Here is a 16743-nt window from a genome sequence, read left to right as displayed (position 1 = left end):
GAAATTCTAAAGTCATTAGCTACCTCTGCACCGCTAACCAAGCATCACGCCACCAGCACCAACGAATTTTCCATCCTATGACTTGCACGGCTAAAACAGAAGAAAAGTAGTTATTGAGATGAAGGTAATGCGCTTTTTGGTCCATGCATGATCAGATTCTCTGGTCCTTCAAAGAGCAGAAGTAACAGAGACAAAATCCCTTCTCAAATGTAATGCATAACCTTACCTGCTCTACTCCGGAAATCGAACAAAATCGTCCCTTGAATAATCGAGGGTGAACAATTTTGCAGAAGGAAAAATGCAAACAAGAATCCCAACTTGCATTGGTGCGATGTAGGACTTCACAGTCAGGCAGAATATCTTATCATTCAAAGCTCAACAACTTTTTATCTGTCTATAGTCTAGTACATGTCCGATTAAAGCAGTGCACCCAAGTTGTCGTCCCCACTTAACTATCCTAACCGTTGGTTGCTCCATCACGTACAAAATTAGAGCAGGATTTCCAGGTTAAGGTCTTATTAAAAAAACAGTTGTATAGTTCTCATGCAGAGTTAGATGCCTCCAACTCAAAAGGCAGAGTCATCAGCACTCCCTACATTGCTGCTGCGATCACTTATAATTTTTGTTTTTCGTTTAGAATCCTTAGAAAGGGTTGAGTGAGACCCAAAATAACAGGCAAGTTGGGCATATTATCACAAACAATGCCTTGTGAAGGTCTTGAACATGCAGTCTTACATGGATGAAATCTCATGAAATGCAATCCAGAATGTGTTTCTAAGGAAGTGCTTCCTTTAGGCTTGCACAGTACAATCCTTATCCATTGAACGTAAGGTATCGTCTGATTTCTTTTTCTTTTTCAAGATATGCATTTTTCTTTACGGTGCTCCACCGGATTTGAAGTCACTTGCCCCTGTGTTTATGTCTCGATATAAAGTGCTTCGATGGTCAATCTTCCTAAATAGAGTGTGAACTCAAAAATTCTTAGTTTTCTTGTTTCTTAATAAAGTGATGGTACGTGTCAGGAAAAGATAGGTCGTAGTGGATGAGGTATCAATCCTCTCTACTCCGAACTTGCGAGCATATTGTAGACTTAGGTGGCTCTTTACGCTAAACTCCAAATTAAGCCTATCTCATATTTAAAACAGTTACCCCCTCCCTAGGCGTCAAAAAATTATCGAATCACAGCAAATTAGATACTGTGGAAAATATCGGATGCTCCAGTACGCACTTTTCAGCCTAAACTCACAGAAATTTGATTCCAAAGAGACTGAATCTGATCCCAGACACTTTTCCACAGCAAATGATTTAGGATAGAAAAATGATATTATATTGTTTCTGTTAGCATTAAACAAAATAAACCAACCTCATATCATATAAGATTACCTTAATAACTAAATGGACTACGTATTTATCAACCAATCAACACCAAAAGAAAATTCAGAGAAACTATGCCTTAGCAGATTTTTCTAGCTGAGGGACCACAACTACAGTCCGTCCACTTATGCTCGTGTTTATCTGAAATACGAGTATCAATTAAGCACAAAAAAGCATCCACGCAACAATATATAAACACACAAACACCCTCTCGTCCGAAACACACCAGCAGGCCACTTTATCATATTCGTTGGAAACTTACATCAAACAGCAGGTGTACAGATCCAAGGATGGAGGCAAACCGAAAGCGAAGCCGGGGGTTCTTGAAGGGAAAGATAATACCATTCCATCGCGCGCCCAGGCCTGCCTCAACCGCACAATATGGTGGTGGCACCGAGGTGATGAGGGCGAGTCAGCCCACGGCTTGCCCTGCCGCTTCTATGGGGATCTTGGTCCACCAAGACTACGCGATTGCACAGCCAAACCCAAGGCTTTCGATCTTGGTAGCAGATAATCGCTGCGACGTTGTGAGCCAACGGTGGGAGGAGGTGTACGGGATGGCTGGTGATGAAAGCGTAGACACGAAAGCTGCGATCTATATATCTGCGGTTCAGGAGCGTTTGAAGACGGAGCATCTAAACTCAGAACGAACCACGATTCAAGACAACCAAGCTTAATTAGTTATGCTATATATTGTTTAATAAGGAAGTCACAATCTGAGTGATTTTGTGCAGTTATCTTGACGTGGCGTGTGTTATGTGCATCTAATCATCTGGGGATGTTTATAGAATAGCTCTGTGCAAAATTAGGTCGAGAATGAAGCTTGGATTAGCGATAAACAGGGTTGATGGAGTTGTGATCCAAATTTGTGACCGGTAAGCTTTAATTTCAGAGCACAAGTGCCTGCTTGAGTAGTGGCTACGCATGCATGTGAGTTTATCATTCCATATCAATTCATTCGTCGCTTCGAATCTAAACTAACAATAAATCTCACTCTTTACAATTTATTAAGGTCAGATTCTTGATAGGAGCAGATTGCATATTAGAGAAAACGAGTAGTTTGTTGTCAAGAACATAGCATAATACATCACATGAAAGTCTTACGTGTGGAAAGGTATCCTAGGGTCAGCTACGATGGCAATTATTCGATAGAGACATAACTGCCTCAACGCTTGAAGCTGTGAAAATGGGACAATGTGATTATTGTTAATCTAAAATTTAATTGACTAATTTAAAAAAAAAAAAGAAATTACTTAATCATGACATATGTTTTGTGAATTTTCTAAAATGTTTATGTGTGTCATTAAATTATGATTTAGTTTATAAGCAAGGAAAATTAATTTAAAAATAATAATAAATATAATACTTTATAATAATTTATTTGATTTTATTAATCTTTTCAAATCTATCAACTGGGTTTTATATGAAGAATCAGAAGTAGTAATTAATTTGAATGGCATACAGTAAATATGATAAAAGCATGCTACTTTTTTCTTATTGTTCTAGCTAGAGTATAAACACAATGTGATTATTGCAACACGTTTGAAAATTTAAAAATAATCAGGCAAAAAAATTTAAGAATAAACTAAATATTTTTTTCGCAGTTCCTTCACATCAATTGGGGAAAAAAACTCTCACTGTGTAATTCTTTTATTTATAAATTCAGATTTAAATCCTCAGTTAAGATGTGTCCTGGTTAACCATTCAAATCAACCAAGCTCAATAATTAACTCACCGTCTTGATGCATGCATGAGGAATAATGAAAATGGAATGACTCCTGCCATGTGGGTCCCAGATTAAAATGTAAGAATCTCATGCCTTCCTAACTCGTAGCCTTTGGCGTTTCCATGACGTTGCGTGGATGGAACTTCGTGACGATGGATCTATCCTTCGAAACATAGTACTGATATACAACTACTAATTTTTAAACATTTGGAAAACTAGCTTGTAATCTTCAAATTTTTAGTCTCACGTAACTGAGTCTTTAAAAAAAGAAAAGAAAAGAAAATTTTGCATTTATCATATTATAAGACTAAAATGAATTATACAATTTAATAAAAATACATATGAAATTGAAATTTGGTAGAATTTTAATTCCTTCATTTTTTTAATTTTTTTGCCCACCCAGTTCATCGGAGCTTTATTCCGACTACATCTGGATTCGACCCGCGTTGCGCACCTGGCTGTGGTGGATGAGTCTCCTAACGGGGATTTCTAGACACGCTAAGGCTCAAACTCGAAATGTCGTTTAAGCAGTATCAAGCCGCTTACCACTTGAACAAACTCATGTTGGTTAATTCTTTCATTTTCATCAAGCAAGAAAAGATATATTTTTTTGCTAAGGCCAAATATGATAAATGGACGTAGACTCAAAGAGAAAACTCTCGTGGGAGGAAAAGCCCAATTTTAACCCCGAAGATTAATTTGGACTAAAACTCTTATAAGCCCGATCTGGACTAGGACAATTTTAATATATTGTTGTTTTTTATTCAAAGGATAATAGACTGGCCCAGCGTAAGGAGTTACAATATGACAAATCAATGATCGAATTAGAAATGCATAACCCAAAAAAACAAAATACTAATAAACAGTTTTTTTCACCACGGAACCGAACGGCCATGCCTGGGCCAACAATTTTTAATTTTAGCTGTTACCCTGAACAAGATAACGATAAATTTAAACTGCTGTGTAGGCATCAAAATGCATTACAAGTCCGATGTTCATAATTGTTATCCAAATTATTGTCAGACCCGGTTATTTATGAGATCTAACACTCATTAAATGGAATGAAAATATACTAACCGTGAACGATGGTATTAAAAGCTACCTTTGCCTTTGAGAATTTCTCATTTTTCACAGGTATAGAAACGACTGTACTTTCATGGCCAAAAAGAGAAATGACAGTAATTAGGAAAGCTCAAAACACGGCTAAATGAAAGCCGTAACTCATAAGGATACTGCCTATTAATTAACTGCAACATGCCGATTCGGAAGCACTTCCCAGTGTTAAAAAATGAATATTATTTTAATGAGCACGAAAGCAACTAAATCTTAACTAATCTTTAAATTATTTTAGGAAGCCTCCATCAAATCAATTTCCAGACACCTCCAATGATTAAAATTCTGATTGTTCCATTCTGGAGCCCAAGAGCATATAAAAAGAATGGGTATAATAACATATATAGTGCTTTTGATTTTACGGGCACCTAGAAAGCTTATTGAGCACCCAATTAAATTACACACTCAAACTTCACTTTCAGGTTCATTTCGTTTTCTGAAGTCTGAACGTAGTACTACCTCCTGTTCTAATTATAAGAGCCAGTTGACTAATTTGAAGAGATTAAAGAAGTAAGTTAAGTTAGTTGCTTGTCCTAAATAGGTGTTGTCTTTTCTAAAATATCTTTACTAATTAAGTGTATTGATTGGAACTATCATTGTTAGAAGGGCTATTTTGAGAAAAAAAAGTATAAATAAGAGAGACAAAGTGAATTGGAGTCTTATATTTAGAACCAAAATAAAAGTCAAACAAAATCTTATATTAAGAAGCGAATGTAGCATTCATTTTCCGCATTTCTCCCTCCTCTCTTGTGGGCCCATCTGCCCTATTCCTTTTTCCACCTTCTTGCAAGTTTGGCACCTTCCAGAGTGTCTCCAATCAGCCATGACTCGTCTCTTTATTGATGCACACATTTCATTCCTCTTTTTTTGAAAGTGCGTAGTTTAATGAATATGTTAGACCCGCTTTGATCAAATCCGTAAAGCAAGCAGAAAAGAGACGCCCCCAGTGAAGAATTACAACAAGCTTACAACAAAAAGATCACAACAATTGATTTTTTTTTTTTTCCCAGCAAAGACGATACTTTACTTGATAAAGCAAACCCACTAGCGTGACCAAACCTTTCCTCTCTTGTCATCCCAAGGCCAAAGCCTTCTTTCTTACGAACTCTAGCATCCCCTTCTCCTTAACCACCAAGAAACTCCTCCACATATTAAGGAACTTGAACTTGGGTTGCTTCGTTCTTGGCTCTCTCTTGAAGCTGAGTTGCGGTGTTTCATAGTTGGCTGTTCAATACTCTACACAGAGAAAAGCAGAGACAGAGGTAAGAAAGCGAGATCAGGCATGGGAGCTGACTGGGGACCAGTAGTGGTGGCGGTGGCTTTGTTCATCGTCTTATCGCCGGGGCTGCTGTTCCAGTTGCCGGGGAGGTATAGGGTGGTGGAGTTTGGAGGCATGGGAACCAGTGGGATTTCCATCCTGGTTCATGCCATTGTTTACTTCGTTGTACTCACCATCTTAGTTATCGCCATAGGAATTCACATACGTGCTTGATCAATCACCAACCTCTTCTCTTCTCTTTTGTTATTGTTCGTCCTTTTCTCTTTTTCCCCCGGAGTTTGCTGATCTTGATGGGTTCTCTGTGTGATGCTGTCCTTTTGACAGTATTTTCAAACCTCTTTCTGCATGATTGCCATCTGCAATTAAGTTCGTCTTGAGATGGCAATTTTAAGGCTCTTTCGGGCTTTCCTACACATAACAGTGCCTGCGCCTAAGAAATGTTGTACAATTCGAGCAGGTTTTGTGATATTATCTGGCAAATGATAAACATAGACCCGGCTTTTGCAGATTTTTGTGTAGTTTTGAATTATGGACACAAATAATCTGATAATTATGTCAAATTTAATATCCTTAACATGAAATGGCCACGAATCTACGCTTTTCTATGCTCCTTTGGTTCGAGTGATTTGTTAGTGTTGTTCAAAGAGTAATCAAATGTTGTGAAAATCATTGAACCAGGAACTGGGACACCTTAACAAGCAGTACTCGCCTCGGGTTTCAACTTAGCATGTAACGGGGTCTCTTGTCCCAATATCTTTAATTAGACCATTTAGCGTGGCCCCCCCCCCCCCTGCTCTCCCGTTGTCTCTTATCTGCATCCTCTTTACCAGGCTTCCCACCCCCCCCACACCAAAAAAAAAAAAAAAAAACCACACAAATTCCGATATCAATGAGTTGCATATTTCCGAGGAAAGAATCCATTCTCTAACACTTACTCGTACAAGTTACATATTTCCAAATCTCAACGTTTATTAATTATTTCCATGTCGCTTATCAATATTATAGGTTGGCAATGTGCTATTAAGGCAAGTATAAAGCGTATTTAGAATAACTTATAAAATAAAAGATAAATGTGAAATAAATACGCAAAAACTTTTGTCTCGTTACATGGGGCCTAATAAGGCCAATTTCAACCTGCTAAAACTTTTTTTAAAAAAGGCCTAAAATCTCTTTTAATTTGAAGAAGTTTGCTTTTAAATTTTGTATTTTTTTCACAAGGAAGATTCCATTGATGGGATAATAGTTAAAGCCAGTATTACTGCAAATTCCCATGTTTACGAACGAGTTCAACACTCCCGCTTCCAAAGAGGCGTACGGAGTAAGAAATTATCACGGACTGCTGTGGAGGGACAGGATGGGTTTGACTAGCTCAAGAGGCCTTCTGTTTTAGTCTTTGTTTTGGGCCTCGGCCCCGTTTGTAATTGGACAAAAAAAAGGGGGAAATTATCAAACGGTGGCAAAGGCGGGGGATCCTAGATTTCCTCCGCTTCTCATCCCGCGTAACTCACCTGTTCCGTTGAAAAAATGTATGTGCTGAGAAGTTGAAACCGAAAAATTAAAAATTGTCAAAAAGTCGATTTGATTTTGAATATCCCGAAAGAACATCCGTATTCAGTTCACCACTATCAGCAGAAATCAAGATATCGCAAAACAAATGGACCAGAATGTCATCAACTACGACAGAGAAAGGAAAAGAAACTTAGCCTTTTCATTTATAAACTGATAAGTCACAGTGAACTAGAGACATTGACATACAACTCGGTAATAACCATGAGAGGAGGCAGAGGAGCAAACTGATCAGCCGGTGTAGATATGGAAATGAAGAGCGAAGAGCATGACTGCGTAGAGGGCGAAGAAGATGAGGGTGTGAATGAAGATGGCCTTGCCGTTAGTCTTCATTCGACCGCACTCGAACTGCCGGTCGCTGCCCGGGAAGGCAAAGAGCAAGCCCGGCTGCAGCAAGACGAAGAGGATGACGCCGAGCACCACGGGAGCCCAATCAGCCATGGGAAGCCAGAAATCAGAGGCGGGTTTCGGTGAAGGGAGAAGTAATGAATTGTGACGAACTCGCGAAGGGAGCAGTTATTAGGGACGGGGACGTAGAAGTGTGGAAATTTTGACACCTGGGGAATTGGAACTATCTCGATGACAGCACCCACGTATTGCGAGTCGGTGCCCTGGGCTGTGATCCTCTGCACCCGCTTCCACCGCTGTAGCAATACAGCATCATTAATGTGCCGTTTGGATTTAATGGGCTCTGTTGAAAAGAGAGATGCCACCAGCATCCAATCAAATTCCCCTGCTTTTGCTCTTCTCCTGTGTCTGTATTTTTTGACCGTGTTTGTATTTTTTATTGCACTTTGGAAGAGGGGAGAGCCACTGGTAAAGGGACCAAACATGCTTTGCTAATGTACCTTCCTCTCGCATTTCCCACCCTCAGGGAAACACAAATTAAACCGTTTCTACGGCATTTACTTCTTTATCAGACCAAAGAAAAAGCAGGAACCCATGCTTTTCTTATCCAGAGAAAAGAGGGAGATAAAAGCTTAATAAAGCGGATGAGCGAGGAGAAATCTGTTTAGTGAGCTTCATAGGATTCCAATATTCAAGGGTTTGGTTTAAGAAGAGCCTGCAACTTGTGGTGCGGCATATGCTGTGAGAATGCAGGATTGGGGGGCGCCTCTGATAGCGGCGGTCTTGTTCGCGTTGCTCTCCCCGGGGCTGCTGTTTCAGATGCCGGCCAGGAACCGCCCCTTTGAGTTCATGAACATGACCACCACCGGTTCATCCATTCTGTTCCACGCTTTCCTTTATGTTCTCCTTCTCACTCTCTGCTTAATTGTTTTTCATTTCCATCTTTATGTCTAGTCCTTCCTGCCCTCCCTCTGTTCCACCACATTCCCTTGTTTCAATTGCTGTAATGTAAGCGCTGATCTATGAGTACGGATTCGCAGGTTTGACTTGTAGCATCCAGTTTTATTACATCGTCATTAATAAGTACTACTTATAAACAAACATTTATTGTCTTCCTGTTGAATAACTAGTAGATTTAAGATTAAAAAGAAACGCTATTATGACAATGAGATGGTCAACAAAAAAGATGCAAACGTCATCGATTGCCAGAGAGAGATTTCTCCTATGAAATGACGGATTCTGATCGTTTTTCCGCTTCCTGTGTAGCGTTCACATTAATGCCTGCGTTTTCCGGTGCGATTAATGCATTCGAGAGAGGGCATCATTCATAATTCGATTGTCTGTTGTTTCCTTTTGTGATCGCCAACCACCGAATGAATGCCATTTGACTCAAACACCACGAATACCGGCCACATTGTGTCTTGTCCCTAAGACTAGTTTTATTGCGTAGATGCAATTTTTTAAAATATTTTCTATTCAATCCCCTTCATATTGCTCAGGGTTCCTGTTCCGTTTTCATTATACAATGATATGATACGAAAAAAATGATACCGAGCGTATATTTTTTTACCTCTTTCATTGGTACCAAACGAGTGATTTCATCATCATGGCATGAACCATATCCCTAGAGAGTAATTGGGCTGACCAGTAACAACTAATCTTCCAAACATCATGTCGCCCTGTACAAAGTAAACTTACCGACGAATCCTTTTAACCCCCTGTATAATTTTCCAAACCCAGAGTAATAGTTCTGCAAACATTATTCAATATTCATATCCATAGGCGAGTAAACTTTTGCATTTTAGGAATAATATTAATCAAATTTCTCTTGATTGAATCGATTACCAAAACCAACCAAGTTCATTGATGCGAACATGCTTCAAATGGCTACTTGGCTAGAGTTACAGAAACGATATTCTATATAAAAAATATACAGGGACGGGAAGTCAGCTATATTAGTCCCGCCAAATTGAGTGAAATTCAATCAAGTACAACCGAACACACTCATTAATACTCAAATTAGCTGACAGTTGACGAGCTAAAACTGGATTGATGATAACTAGTTCACAAGAATCAGAACCCAGAGACTCAAGCCAAGTACAAAACAGACGATTGAGGGATCACGAACCCATGTACATGTGGATCCCAATAGCCAGCAAGAAGATGCAAATGAGAGCAAAGTAAAGGATCGCATGGACCAGTATGGATACGACACTGGTTTGAAAATTCCCGAATTCTACCATCCTGCCTCTCCCAGGTATTTGTATGAGCAGCCCAGGCGTCAACAGAATGAACAGAACCACTGATACGAACACTGGACCCCAATCCGCCATCTTCTTCTTCTTCTTCTTCGATCTGATCTCTTGATTCTGGTTTCAGTATTGATGAATGGGAAATGACAGTTATAAAGAGAGTGAAAAGGAAAGGTGGTACCTTTTTGAAGAAGAGACAAGCAATTGATGAGTAGGAAAAAGCAAGGAAAGCTTACAGGATCAAGCTATTCTGATTCATATTCACTTTATTTTTTTGTGTTTTTACAACTCACACGCATGGCACCAAATCTCAGCGAAGCTTCATCTTCTCATCTGGAGGTACAACTCTAGCCTCATTTGTGGAAGCCTCGTTGGCTAAATCCGTCTCCATGCCAGTACAATGACATGATATCACGACATGCGTTTTATTAATGAGGGAATTGGATTGAAATTTGGGTTTGTTTTGCATTTTAAGGAGCAAAGACACTTTATAATTACTTGCAAAACAAACATCCCATATTTATTTGTCCAGGGAAATTTCTAAAAAGGCACAATCCCACTGATCAAGCAACCAGGGTGGTGCTAATGAATTTTTTAAGATACTTCAAATGGGGGGAAAAAAAAACAAGCCTTTTTCGGGAACCAACAGCCGAAAGTATTTTAATCGTATAAAATTACTTTACAGTTCCTATCACTGCATGGATGATTGCATTTAAATAAGCAATGAAATTGGGGGAAAGAAAAAGGGGCCGAATATTAACGAATAATTGAAGCCAAGGCAAAGTTCATCTTTTCCAAAGATCTTTAACTTCGCATTTCCGTCAACTTCCTCGGCCACATATAGCTTCAAATCGGTTCCCAAATCGGTCAGCCAGCTAAATTGTTGCAACTAACATGAATAAACGGTCGGTTCTGAATGGTGGCCTAGCACAAGGCAGAACCAAAACTTTCTTCAGTTCTGCCAGAGGTGGACGAAACAGGGGAAAGATTGGTAATTAACTGCATAACTGAATGCGTGTTTGTTTATGGAACATGTTCTTTACACTTCTAGAGAAATGAGACGATGAAAAGATCCTCAGGCACGGGTAAATGTGAGCCCAAAACACGTTCAAGGACTCCCCACCACCGGCAAAATCATGTTCATATTTACGAACTAGTTTCGACCTGTTAATTTAAGCATCTGAGTCGAGGGATATTTTGAACAAGTCGTGTTTTGATAGGGGAAGGATGTACCATCTGGGGAGCCAGGACCAGAATATAGAGGAAATGAAACTGCAACCAAAAGCAACCATCTATTGTACCCAAGGGGGGGAAACGTCAAACATTGCTCAATACTTTGAAATAGCAGCCCAACGATGCAGGCCCCTTCCTCCAAAACCCAAAAGTTATTGGTAATAAAATTTATGCGTCGACAGCAGGATTCGAACCTGCGCGGGCGAAGCCCAACAGATTTCAAGTCTGTCTCCTTAACCGCTCGGACATATCGACGCGACAACATCGTGCTGTAAAGTTTTTATTTAAAGTTTTATTTAGCATTTTCCCGGACAACATGCTTTTACTGAAGGCTCTTTTCCTTTTTTTTTTTTTAATGTTGGCCAGCGAAGTCTTTTTCCTTTTCGAATATCCAAAGCATAAAACAGATTATGTCAGCATTAAATAAATCATCCAGAATTAATAATAAGAAATAACTTACTCACCTCATAAATGTGTGGTCCAATAAATTAATACCGCATGGATTAATAAATTTGCAGGTGGCAAAAAAGGTGATCACTGAAAGCAAATTTAAAAGGTCAACATGATATTTTATAATCAAGATCAGGAAATTATAAAAACAAGAAAATAATATCGAGGAATCGTGACAAGATCACACCAATAATTTCATGCTAAATATAAATTGGAACAGTGATCTGTCCGCTTCAATTATTTGCTCGTGGGCCACGTAATCTGTTAATTTCGTGTGTTCGTCTCTTCGGATCAAGAACACCGGGTAGCCCAAATATATATACATATATATATATATATAGGTATATATCAAGAGAGCGTTTAGGAGCTTTTAAAATAATCACTTTTATACTTTAAAAAATAAAATTATCGTCACACTTATCTCGTATTGTGAAAAATGTCTTTTTAAATTAATCCAGACCATGTTAAGAGGAACGGAAACGGACTTTTGCTTCTTAGACCTCGCTTCACTCCCTAATGTCCGTTGAAGTGAAAGTACCATAATCTGAAAGACATGAAATAATTATCACCCCATATGAATGAGGGGAAAAATTAACTGTTGTTCAATCCTGAAATAATCCAGAGATGCTTATGGAACTTGAATGCAAAATCTGATGTGAAAACCAATAAAAATTAGTCTAATTGGTAAAGAGCCGGTTCATAACTTACAAGATGATAAGTTTAAATCTCACTGTTAATATGAGTACTTTGTTTATAGACGATCTATAAGCACTATTTGAACTTAAAGACATATCCTGATTACAGTGGACTATCAAAACCTAACTTATCTAAATTTTTATATATGGAAAGAAAGTATGATGCAGAGAGAGTGTATTTCAAAAATAAATATATACTCTTCCAGTCCTTAATATAAGACCCATTTAACTAATTTGATTAGATTAAGAAAGTTAGGTAAGTTAGTTAATTATAAGGAAAGTGACACATTTTTCCTAAAACACCATAATCATCTTTCTTAATCCTCCCTCTCTCTCTTCTACTTGATTATGGTTGAGGGAGTATCCACAGGGGTAATTTAGAGAAAATTGATAAATATGAAGAATAGGTCTTATATTTAGGACCAAAATCAACTCAATAATTGGGTCCTATATTAAGAACCAGAGGTGCACAAGGTTTCCATTTGTTTTTGTGGTGATTAACCTATGGTCCCCAGCCCCCCACAGAATCCAAAGCGCAATGCCGTAATGAGATGCGTGTTCTCCTTCCAGTTCATACATATATTAGGCTGTTGACGTAAACATTTAAACAATTAAACTATTCCATATCCAACCCTTAATAAAGTTTAATAAGTGATTGTCAACTTGCTTTGAATGGTATTGAGTTAACTAGTGAATGTGAAAACAAACAATACTTAGGAAACAAGTTTAATATATTGGGAAACTAAAACAGGAGAAAACTCGTATTAGTATCAAAAACCACAGAAAATATGTTTAGGTCGAGCACAGGATGGTCCGCACAAGTTAGGAAATTTTTTTATTTCACGATATGGGGAACTAAGTATAATTGGTACTAGAAACCTTAAAAAGAGTTCTGGAGCGCAGCAACTCGCTGCAGCAAGTGGGGCTGTGGGCTAGTGGAATTAAGGGTGTGTTTGGATGAAACCAAACCGTGGTTTGGAAAAGTGATTCTGGAGAATAGATTCTGTGGAGAATAGATTTTGTAGAGAATAGATTCTGAAAAAAAGTGATTCTGAGAAGTGAGAGTGTTTGGATAGTTATTACCAGAAGCACTTTTTACATGTCAAAATTACCAAAAAGGGTATAAGTTAATATGATAATTATATAAGGAATAGATTTTATGATATATTTTGATTTGAGGAAATAAAATTTTTAATGAAAAAATTTTTAGTAACATAATTAATAATATATAACATAATATAATTAATACATAATTAATATGTGTATATATATTTATCAAACATAATATTATGTTTATAGAAAATTGAATTTTTTTTTTGGCTAATAGATAATTAATTAATTTTCTTTAAAGATTTTAAACGTGAAATATATATATATTTTTAGAGTAATTAATTAATTAATTAAAACAAAAGGGAGCAAAGTGCGCACCACCCCCAACCTAATATACTAATCTTCATCTTGGCGGAGAAGCTGAACACGAGGCGGAGCAGGCTGAGGGAGAACACGCCGAACGAGCAGTAACGAAACACACACACACGCGGGACGGCGGCTAGGAAAAACAGGGGACCGAAGCATGAACACAAGACGGAGACGCTGCGCGACGGCAGAGGGGGAACCTCCCTTCATCACCATCGTCTTCATCCCTTCTTCTTCTCAGCCCGACCACAGAACCAGCGACGGCACGAGCTCGACGAACCAGTGAACTAGAAGCACATACTTTGACGGGAAGAATTTCAGACCTGAAGAGCGAAGCACCAGAAGAGTTTCGACCGACTGGAATGGAATTCGACCGACTGGAATGGAAGGAGCTCTGAAGTTTCGACCGACTGGAATTGAAGCCAGAAGATAATTGAAGCGGGGGCTGTTCGGTCATGTGAGGAGGGCCCACCATCAGCCTTCAATAATTGGAGCCAGAAGCGGATGAAAATAGCTTCTGATGAAACCATGGTTTGGGGGTTCAAAACCATGGTTTCCCCCAAACCATGGTTTTAAATATTTGGGAGGCTGTTTGGGTAGCATTTTCCCCAAACCATGGTTTGGGTCCCCAAACCATGGTTTGGGGTGCTACCCAAACAGAGCCTAAGTTGTCCCTTTTAATATATTAAAAAATATTTTTTTAAATCACTGAATGCAATAATATTTATATTTAATCACGATGTGCTCGCGCCGAAAGTTTGATTTTTGTTGTCACAATAAAAAAAAAAAGAGTTTGATTCTGGCTTTTCATGGTTCCGTCACAAACACAAACGTGAGTTTAAACGCACCCTTTACATTATCGCGGGAAAGAGATTTACTACTAACTCCGATTCTAACTGTAATGTTTTGTTTGTAAATTATAAATAAAATCTTATAATTAAGATAGGATATAATATTATATTTAATTTTTAGTATAAGAGTTAGTTAACTAATTTGAATAAATTAAAAAAATTAGTTAAGTTAGTTATTAGTAATAAATAGGTGTTACATTTCCTAAATTATCCTTACTAATCAAGTGTCATTTAATAAAATATTTAACATGTGCAAATAATATAAGAACTATCTTAGAAAAAATGAATAAACGTGAGAAAAAAAGAGATAAAAAGATTAGGGTTTTATATTTAGAATTAGATTAAAAATCAAATTAATTTTTATATTAAGTACCGGTGGAGTGTTATTTTCACACGAAATCCCAAAACTAAGGACCTTTCTCAGTCAGCATTTAGAGGTTCAAACGTGGCTGCTGGAAATTTGTATAATGGAGGTTTGAAGCACATTGGGGATTTTTTGCTTGTTTGCAACAACGAGGAAAAATCTCATTTCTTCCAAGCTAACGCTATTTTTAAGTATTTCTGATTTCTAATATAAGAACTAATTTAATTTTTATTTTAATTTTAAATATAAGATTTTAATCTGTTTTATCTTTTATATATATTTAATTTTTTAAGTTAATCTTTATAGTAATAGTAATACTAGTTTCAATTAATACATTTAATTAGTAAAAATAATACTTATTTATTATAAATAATTAATTTAATTAATTTTTTTAATCTACTAAAATTAATCAATCAAATGCCATTAGGAGGTAATATTACTTTTCTGCGCATTAGCGTCACATCTAACATTAAAAAATTTCACTTGCCCATCCAACCATCTTTTCCGTCACATTCATCGTCCCTCCCTCTTTTCCATGAAAAATGGAGGAAGTCTCTGTTACTATTTTTATTTTGTTTTTAATCGATATTATTTTTATAACTAATTGTCTCTACAAAAAAAAAAAATCACTAATCAAGGAATATAATTCTTATTTACAATTTAATTTTATGTTTGACTAATCAAAATAAAAATTATCAATATTAACTTTTTAATTAACACATTCACTCTTTTTAATTCATTCTCACAATGAATTTTAATATTTCTCTTAAAACTATCATGTTATGTAATATAAATTCATCTATAAAAATTAATTTAAATATAAATGGGAAAATGACAAATAAAAACTTTCTGAATTATCAAAATTACACAGAGATCACCTGAATAAGTAAAATTACCATAAAGGGTCCAGTCTCATATTGCAAATATGAAATATTGACGAAATATTTGAAATGCCCCTCAGCCAAGTTGTGATTTGGTCTACTGAAATTGTCATTCGCAAAAGTAAATTTGTTATTTCCCATAGTCAACTTGTCATTTGGTATACCTTCAACCAAATTGTTATTTGAGCTTCTGAAGTTGTCATTCGCTAAAGTGAACTTGTCATTTCCTATGATCAACTTGTCATTTGGCTGATGAGCATTTCAGACATTTTACCAAGATTTCATATTTGCAATATGGGACCGAGTTTCTCATGGTAATTTTATTTATTTAGGTGACTTCTATGTAATTTTGATAATTCAGGGGTTTTTATTTGTGATTTTCTCAATATAAATTATATGTTTAATAATGTTATATGACATGAAATTATAGAAGTCGTTCAAACACACCCGGTGACGTGTTTCAAATTGAAATGACACGTTCTTTTGATGAACGATGGATGAAGGGCGACTCTGGACGCGGCTCGCCCCATTCCCTTTGGTCCCACTTTCCAACAAGCAATGATGATTTGTGTCTTTATCCTTTGTATTTTTTAAAAATAAATTATAATTATAATGTCGTTTTCTCCTGCCACTATCAAATACTCCTCCGTTTCTTATTATAAGACCCAATTTGATTTTTTATTTGGTCCTAATTATAAGACCCAATCCATTTTCTCTCTTATATTTATACATTTTTTTCCAAGATAATCCTTCTAATAATGATAGTTTTAGCCAATATACTTAATTAGCAAGGATATTTTAGAAATAACAACACTCATTTATTATAAATAACCAACTTAACTTACTTTCTTAATCTCCTTAAATAAGTCAATTGGGTCTTATAATTAGGACCGGAGGAGTATGTATGTATTTTTTTTTTTTTTTTCACAGCCATACTTTTTACACTTCTGCTTTGCAATGATAATTTGGAGAGGAAAAAAACACGTGGTGAGACGGGCGCGGATTTAATATTGTTCCCCTCCCCCAAAATAAAAAATAAAAATCTTATGGCCCCACATTGATAAAGCTTATGTTGGTAATCCAATAATTTGTTTTTGACCAGTTGGTAATTTAATATTGGGATGTTACGATCTCATGAACGTGAATTGATGCCAGTTAACTTGCCAAAGAAACATAATAATGCATCTTGGCAAAC

General features: G+C 36.9%; 2 protein-coding genes and 1 non-coding gene across 3 annotated transcripts; 1 reads left to right on the top strand and 2 right to left on the bottom strand.

Annotated features, from left to right (window-relative positions):
* The first annotated feature begins 5338 nt into the window (after positions 1-5338).
* On the top strand, positions 5339-6097 carry LOC114729632 (uncharacterized). Its single transcript, XM_028916668.1, has one exon. It carries the CDS (start codon positions 5496-5498, stop codon positions 5703-5705), a length of 210 nt encoding a protein of 69 aa, XP_028772501.1. The 5' UTR covers positions 5339-5495; the 3' UTR covers positions 5706-6097.
* A 3141-nt stretch (positions 6098-9238) lies between these two features.
* On the bottom strand, positions 9239-10758 carry LOC114729616 (uncharacterized). The gene is made up of 2 exons (XM_028916648.1): positions 9895-10758; positions 9239-9775 (listed from the first exon to the last, which is right to left on the bottom strand). The coding sequence occupies exon 2, from the start codon at positions 9737-9739 to the stop codon at positions 9527-9529; it is 213 nt and encodes a 70-aa protein (XP_028772481.1). The 5' UTR covers positions 9740-9775; positions 9895-10758; the 3' UTR covers positions 9239-9526.
* Positions 10759-11064: 306 nt separating this feature from the next.
* Positions 11065-11146, bottom strand: TRNAS-UGA (transfer RNA serine (anticodon UGA)). The gene has a single exon. It is a non-coding gene; the product is annotated as a tRNA-Ser (tRNA).
* Between the last annotated feature and the right edge of the window lie 5597 nt (positions 11147-16743).

Source organism: Neltuma alba, unplaced genomic scaffold (genome assembly GCF_004799145.2).
Source record: "Neltuma alba isolate B1F8T4 unplaced genomic scaffold, ASM479914v2 tig00012650_pilon, whole genome shotgun sequence".
In the NCBI taxonomy this organism is placed as follows: Eukaryota; Viridiplantae; Streptophyta; class Magnoliopsida; order Fabales; family Fabaceae; genus Neltuma; species Neltuma alba.
This window is presented reverse-complemented; position numbering and strand designations above follow the sequence as displayed.